General features: G+C 35.8%; 1 protein-coding gene across 1 annotated transcript; it reads right to left on the bottom strand.

Annotated features, from left to right (window-relative positions):
- Positions 1 to 3,109: 3,109 nt before the first annotated feature.
- LOC102771739 (olfactory receptor 10AG1-like) lies at positions 3,110 to 5,633 on the bottom strand. The gene is given in 4 exon segments (XM_015567614.1): positions 3,110 to 3,254; positions 4,538 to 4,583; positions 4,752 to 5,343; positions 5,346 to 5,633. Coding segments are annotated over 4 exon segments (1,071 nt in total).
- Positions 5,634 to 8,273: the final 2,640 nt, after the last annotated feature.

Raw genomic sequence — 8,273 nt, 5'->3', positions numbered from 1 at the left:
AATAATATATCTGAGATGAAAAATAAAAAAATTAAACTTAAGTAGTATAAATTATAATAAAATACTAGAAGCCAGGTGCATGATATTTGTGCATGGGGGGAGGCGTGTCCCTCAGCCCAGCCTGCACCCTCTCCAATTGGGGACACCTCGAAGGATGTCCAACTGCCCATTTTGGTCCAATCCCATTGGGCAGTCGGACATCCCTTTCACAATCCAGGACTACTGGCTCGCAAACGCTCACCTGCCTGTCTGCCTGGTAGCCCCTATGACTTCTGCCTGTCATTGTGATAACGTCCTAACCACTACCATGCCAGCCTGATCTATGCCTAACTGCTCCCCTGAAAGCCCAATTGCCCCCAACTGCCCTACCCTGCAGGCCTGGTCACCCCCAACTGCCCTACTCTGAAGGCCTGATTCCCCCCAACTGCCTTCCCCTGCAGTGCTTGTCTCTGCCAGCTCCCCTCCCGGGCTAGCCTGATTGCCCACTGCTGCCCTCCCCTGCAGGCCATCTTGTGTCCACATGGGGGTGGCCATCTTGTGTGTTGGAGAGATGGTCAATTTGCATATTACCTCTTTATTATATACCACAATGATTAGAAAGTTGCTCCCTAAAAGTCAAATGCTAAAGTATTGTCTTAAAGTTTTTAGTTCTCTTTTTAAGATATAAAGAGCTATGAGAATTAATTTAGATAGAGCTTCTTCAAAATAGAGTCAGTGTTGCTGCCCCAGAGCAATTGCCTAACATGACTTATAGTCCTCAAACCTTTGGAAGGTTTGACTGGGAAAAATAGCCTTTAAACTGGACCAAAGCAACACTGTATTCCAATTATTTTCAGGGCTAACAGGGAAGCAGACATCCTTACTACAGACTGAAAATTAGACAATCTTAGAAGTAGCACTACCAAAGATAGCTAATGATACACATTCTGAGGAATAAGGATGTCATGGTGGCCTTGAGAAAATGGCTCCCTTAATTTGTATTAAACCTGCATTAGCCTCTGATTTGAAAGCTTTACCTGTCCCCCCTTCCTATTTCAGCTTTGGTCTAATCAGAAGTTATCTCACACATGGTAGTGCTAATTCTAAGATTGTCTTTAATTTCTTATATACCAATAATACCTCAATTAGTAAAAGAAAATTTTTCTTTATGTGTTTTACATACTATAATTTTTTGTAACAAGTCCAGACTCTGAATTTCTATAGGTGCAGTTTGGTTGCACCTATAGAAATTTCTTCCTTGGCTCATTGGCATCAACAGATATTCCTTCTATTCGTGTATTTATTTCCCTTCCGTTTTACCTAAATAACCCTTGCCTCTCTCTCACAACCCCAAACACTATTTGGGTTTCTCTCTTAATCACTGCTACCCAAGTAGCTATTTTCTTTCATCTCAAATAAATGCTGTTACCTTTCACTTTGGCTCTTTATTTTTAAGGTTAACAGAAACCCATCTCCCCTAAAAGGAATAAGGTGGTTTGGAAAGTAAAGATTAGAAAGAAAACAAAGAGTATATTTTAAAGCAAATAAAAATACAAAGAGTAATAAAAGAGATGACAAAGAAATGAGCAATCCCATGTTTGTACACTATTGTACACCAACTATTCTTAAGAAAAATTACTTCTAAAAATATGTTTTAGTGAAAAAAATCATAGAATTAATCTTTAATGTAGCATATATATTTTTTCTATAGTAAGTCATAGAAACAGATATAAATAAAGATAAACCAGTATCTCTTCTTATTAAAAGGGATTTGGTCCAAATTAGTTTCAGTTATTACATGATTAATTACTAACACAAACGTGCTGTATTTATGTATAATTCTATGATCTCCAAAGTGTTTTATTATCAGTTCCATTTCAATTTCCTGTATCATAATGAAGGTGAGAAATCCAAATTTTCAGCTTTGATTGGAGTGCAAATTTTGAGCTTACATACATCTTCTTTACATGGTGAGTATGATGAATCTTGATTCTCAGAGTTCTACAGTGTTCTAAAATAAATGAAAAATATCAATAGAAAAATCAGAGTGAAATAAAGTAATTCATCTTCTTTCTTTCATATTTAGGTATAGCTGCTTTTTTATTTGTCATATAGTTTTTATTTACTGAATAAAAAGTTATTTCTTTTGAGTTACATATTACATTATTTTTGTAATGGATCCAAACAATAAATAAAAACATAATAATAAATAAATCAGAAATTATTTGAAATCCTGCTACTATGAAGAACGCAATATTTCCTTTTTCTTTTTTATTTATTTTGGTTTCAGAGAGGCAGTTAGAGGGAGAGAGAGAAATAGAAACATCAATGATGAGAGAATATCATTGATACGCTGACTCCTGCACACCCACTACTGGGGATTGAGCCCATAACCCAGGCATGTGCCCTTGACTGGAATCAGAGGTGGGACCCTTCAGTCCACAAGCCGACGCTCTATCCACTGAGCCAAACCAGCTGGGGCAAACCAATATTTTCTAAAAAAACAGAGAACAGAGTAGTTGGTGGTTGCCAGAGGCAGGGTTATTGGGTGGGCAAAATGGATGAAGGCTGACAAAGATAGAAACTTGGAGTCATAAGATCAATAAATCAGAAGATGTTACCTAGGTGGCTATACTTAATAATACTGTATTACATATTTGAAAGTTGCTAGGTGAGCTAGTCTTAAAAGTCCTCATCATAAGAAAATAATGTTTCATAACTATATATGGCAATGGATGTTAAGTAGATTTATTGCAGTGATCACTTCACAATATATTAGCAGATGAACATCAACTCATTATCTTGTACACCTGAAAACAATATAATATATATCAATTATAGCTCAATTAGAAAAATAATAATGTTATTTTTTGTTTTATGTATTATAATTCCTTTGTAACAAGTCCTAAATCTAAATAAAAATAAAATAATTAAATCAGAAATTGTTTGAAATTCTACACTGTGAGGAAGGCAATATTCTCTTCTCGTCCACAACCTGCCAGATACTGCAAATGTAAATACACGACCACTACTGATAAGCTCATGTGAAATCCTGCATGAGATGAGGGAGTTCTCTCCTTCTTTGTTTTAGAAACATAGAGCTATGACCTACACCCATGTGCATTCTTTCTCACATGTCAGCAAAGCCTGGGATGTCCTCAGAGAAGTGGATCTGATCCAATGTCTTGAGATGCTCTGCAGTGTTGCTGCTGCAGATGCTTTCCAGTGTGTTAATGGGCTCCAGCTGAGAGGGCCTTCCCTTTGCTTCCAGTTTGCTGTTGCACAATAAAAAAAACCTTTAATAAGCATTCCTGAACAAACCCTTGTAATACTCATTCTTGGGCAAATATTATTTCTACCACATGAGGTTACTTCTATGAATTGTTTTACTTAAAAAGATAACTATTTTGATTTTGTTTTTAAAAAACACAAACCACCAAATTATTGCCCACAAATGATACAGAAATCATGCCAGATAATTCACATAAAAGCATTTTAATGAAAAGACATTGAGGTGGTGTATTACTTTCTTTGATCGACTGTAACAGTTACTACAGATTGAGTGGCTTAACACAACAAAATTAGGTCTCTCACAGTTCAGAATTCTGAGTCGCAAATCCCAGTGTTGGCAGGTTCTCACTCCCTCCCTCCGAAGGCTTTAAGGAAGAAACTTTCTTGTTTCTTCCAGTGTTTGTTGGCTCCTGATCTTCTTGGCTGCATGGTTCTTAGGTGCATCTCTCCAATCTCTGCCTCAATCTCCACATGGTTTTCTCCGTGTCTCTATCTGTTTTCTAAACCTCTATGCCTTTCTGTCTCATAAGGACATTGGTCATGGGATTTAGTGTCCACCTTAAGTCAGGATGATCTTATTTCCTTAATTTGATGCAACTGCAAAGGCCTTTATTTTTCCAAATAAGGCCACATTTCAAGTTCTAGATATATATGGTCCTATATTCAACCCAAGACACATTAATATGGATAGTTTTGAGTAAAAATTTCAGATACTTCTAATACTAAGTAGATATCACTGAAGCAAAACTCGAAGTGGTAAGGGGAGGGATGATGTTATCAGAGACAGTTAGTGCTGGCATAATAGAGGTGACACCCTCAGGATTGTAGTCTTAAAGCACCATGGAGAGTGACAGGAGATAGAAACAGGAAAAATGCAAAAACCAACAACAAACAGAAGAAAAAAAATGCTAGAATTGCCCTGCTTCCACCAGCTCAGCTGTTTCTGGTTTTCCCTCGTTGGCCCGATATAATCACAATACAGTAGAGTTCAATAAATATATCTGAAGAAATGGGAACGTTAGAGAAAATATATCATGGAACATGACTCTAATATCTGGTTAGTAACACACTCAGTTAAGTATCATTGTATTGCTCAGCCAATCTCTTTCCTCACTAGTTCATAGTGACTGGATGAACCTTCAAATTAGATCATTACAATTCAGATAATTTGTGCTCTGATTACACAGAAGCCCTTTAGTTAACTCTATGAAACTAAACCCATTTTAACATCATGTGAGGTAGCTATGATGATATTAATGATCATTACTGAAAAATCGGGGTGAGGGCAAAAGAGGAGAAATAGGGGAACATCTGTAATACTCTCAACAATAAAATTTTTTTAAAAAATGCATAAATTTTTGAAAACAATAAAATAGGAATGAAACTAGATTTTTTCCTGTTGTATCTACGAGATAAATATATAAACAAACCTGATAGCAAGTTCAAGTCTTTGAGTCATCGTAAGAACTTAGTTGCTAGATTTTTCAGTGCCATCGCGATGTCTTTGTTCCTCAGAGTATATATAATGGGGTTCAATGTTGGGATCAAAACGGTGTAGAAAAGGGAGATCAGTTTCCCAGTTCCTTCAGATTGATTTGGTTTGGGTTGCAAATAAGTGATAGTAGCTGTTCCATAGAATAAGACTACAACAATCAGGTGAGATGAACAGGTGGAGAAGGCTTTCGCTCTCCCTCTGGCTGAAGTCAATTTCAGAATGCTGGAAATAATTTTGGCATAGGAGACAACAATCAACAGAAATGGAACCATGATAAATATCACGGCAACTACATAGACCGCTATCTCATTCACAAATGTGTCCCCACAAGCTAGCTTGAGTACTGGGGGGATGTCGCAGAAGAAATGATTAATTGTGTTAGTCCCACAAAAGGGAAGAGAAAAAATCTGGCATGTTTGGCCAATTACGACTGGAACTCCACTGACCCAGGAGGCAGTCACCAGCTGGACACAGACCTTGTGGTTCATGACTAGAGCGTAGTGCAGAGGGTTACAAATGGCCACGTAGCGGTCATAGGCCATCACGGTCAGGAGGAGACACTCTGAGCCTCCGAGTATATAAGGACAAAACACATCTGTGTAGCACAAGCAAGCAAAGAAATGTTTCCTTTCTGGGTCACAAGGTCCATGAGCATTCTTGGGATAGTGACTGATACGTAACAGATTTCTAGAAAGGAAAAATTGCTGAGGAAAAAATACATGGGGGTCTGGAGAGCAGAGTCAGTTTTTGTTACCAGTATTATGATGCTGTTGCATATGAGGATAGTCAGATAGATGACTAAAAATATCCCAAAAAGAATCCATTGGATATTGGGAATGTCAGAAAACCCCAAAAGAACAAATTCCATCATTGCAGTGAAATTTGAGTTTCCCGTGTTTAGTCTGTTCTCCATCTGCAAATATGGTAAATTTAAGATGGTTAATCCATTGATGTTCTTGAACCACATCTCCATGTTCTTTTAACTGGGTTAAATGCATGAAAGTATTCCTATAAACTCTAAGATTATTTCCATCATTACCTTGCTCTATTTCTAGGAAATATTAGAAACTTCAGAAATGAACAGATATGCAGTTAAAAGAAATCCAAGAAATAAAATCCTAATATATTTTATACTTAAGTGGAATGATATGAAAAGGAAAAGAGAAGTGTGCATTGTTATGTAGAGCTAACTGTGCAATAATAATATCTAATCATTGCACCCCTATTAAGGGTGGAATTATGATGCAAGCTTTTTCTATTGTTTTTGTCTGAGTTCATCATTTTTTTTCTGTATTGATTGACCTATTCCATCTTTTTTCAATGTAAAGCTTTTTTCTTACAGTTTTTCTTTATTCTTATTTCAAATGAGCTTTAAGCCTTCCCAATTATATAATCAATGAGAATCAGCTTTCTCAAAACAAACCTTTTAAGTTAGGGAATAAATATATCCAATATTAATGTTCTACTCTATGTACCACACCTATCACTTATGCTAAATATAAAAAACAATTCTATCATCCGGTTAAATAACTTTCCCTATTAACTTCTCATACACAGTGTATGCACTGTCTGATAACTATAAATAAACCTTTAACTCAGTCAAGAAATATGGCTCATTCACTCACAATTGAAACCAAATACAATTCTCTTTTACTCTTTTCCCTTCATAATTTTGCCTAATAAAATATAACTTTGATTCAACCTAATCATTTGCTCTGGACATATAGATAGTTGGAACATATGAATGAAAGTAAATACAAACACAAATATACACACAGAATCTTGCTTTACTTTATGTTAAATTCCCCCGGTATCAGACAGTCAACATAGTCTGACAATTTCTATTACACTTTATTAATATTTGATTTGCACCTTTCCAAAACAAATATTATGTTTTCCATCTCATCAAATCTACTACACTTGTTGCCACCTTCTAGCCTCATCAGCTGTTTTTCCCTTAATACTTTGATAAATTAAAACTGATAAGAGAAATATTTTTTCACAGTTCCCTATTTCATCAGTACTAGTTTTCAAAATTACATGAAGTGAATAATTTTATTGTAAATAATATTACTATTTCTATTTCACATATTTCTAATTTTATTTTATAATTAAGAAAGTTAAGAACTGCATGATTTATCTTAGGTAATTATTCATTTTCAGATAAAGATCCTAGAATTTCATGCTTCCCTGTTTTATTCTTTGTATGTTGATCCTCAAGTTTATAACTATCTTTAAATTAAGTAAGCTTAAAACAAAATTATCGCTTACCTTTATGGATCTGCATGAACTTGACTTTGTGAGTGTAGGTGCTTTCTAACCTGTAAACTTCTTAAGTTCCTTGGTGCCTTGGTGTCAGTCACGGTGACTCTACAATTCTTGCTAGCTTCACGCTGGCTGTTCCTAAGTAGGAAGTAGCCATGCTCACCCCGGGGGACATCTTTCTCCCGTGTACCAACTTAATTTCTAGGTGACTGCTTCTGTTTGGCAATCGTCCGGGTTTATCACTTGACACTGCTTTCTCTCTAGATGACCTGTCTTCCTCAACCCCTTCTTGGCGTAAAGCTCCCAGGATGGGGGAGTCCCTGGGTGAAGAAATACCACTTAATCACCTAGTTTTACTTTGAAGATAAAGTTAAAAATCCTTCTATGAATTGTATTTTAGTTCCTTCATAATTGGTCTGGATTTGCTTTCCTTTATTTATTCCTATAATTTGTACATATCTAGAGCATCCACAATTTTAGAAAAATGTGCATATGTTTTATCACATGGACATGGCACACTTCTTCTCTTCCATATATTGGGTGGTTAGATCCCTTTTCAGAAGTGAAAGTCTCTGTCCCTAGATTAACTGTTGTGAAAAATAGAGCATCTCATGTGTGCTGGTAAAATTCTGGATGATTTTATTCATGTTATGAACAAAGGGAATATATTGAAATGATTCAGAGACACAGACAACAGCATGGTGTTACCGGAAGGAAGGAGGGTGGGGGTTGGTAAAGGATAAAGGAAAGTCAAATATATGGTGACAGGAGATTTGGCTCTGGGTGGTGGGCACATAGTGCAATATACAGATGATTTATCTTAGAATTGTACACTTGACACCTACATAATCATTAACCAATGTTACACCAACAAATGTAATTAACAAATAAATAAAGTTTAAAAATGCAATATCTGGGAAGCACCATAAAATGAAGAGTAATTAAAAAATTGTAAGCCACTCAAAAATAAGCATTGTCCTGATTGGTGGTGCTTAGTTATGAGAATAATAATGCCTTTTCCTGTGAGTCATATCACAAAAGCAAGAAAAAAGTCATAAAAAGAAACATTCCGTGATTGGGAATACAATAAAATCCCCAAAGGACAAACTCCATCATTGAAGTGAAATTTGCTTCTTGGTTGGTATTTTGTGGTGTTCCATCTGTAAAAGCAGTGAAATTGATCATTTATCCTTTTGATATTTTTATTGACTACAGAAATTGAGGAATATATATATATATATAA

Source organism: Myotis davidii, unplaced genomic scaffold (genome assembly GCF_000327345.1).
Source record: "Myotis davidii unplaced genomic scaffold, ASM32734v1 scaffold4004, whole genome shotgun sequence".
Lineage (NCBI taxonomy): Eukaryota > Metazoa > Chordata > Mammalia > Chiroptera > Vespertilionidae > Myotis > Myotis davidii.
Note: the sequence above shows the minus strand (reverse complement) of the source record. Positions and strands in the feature narration are given on the sequence as shown.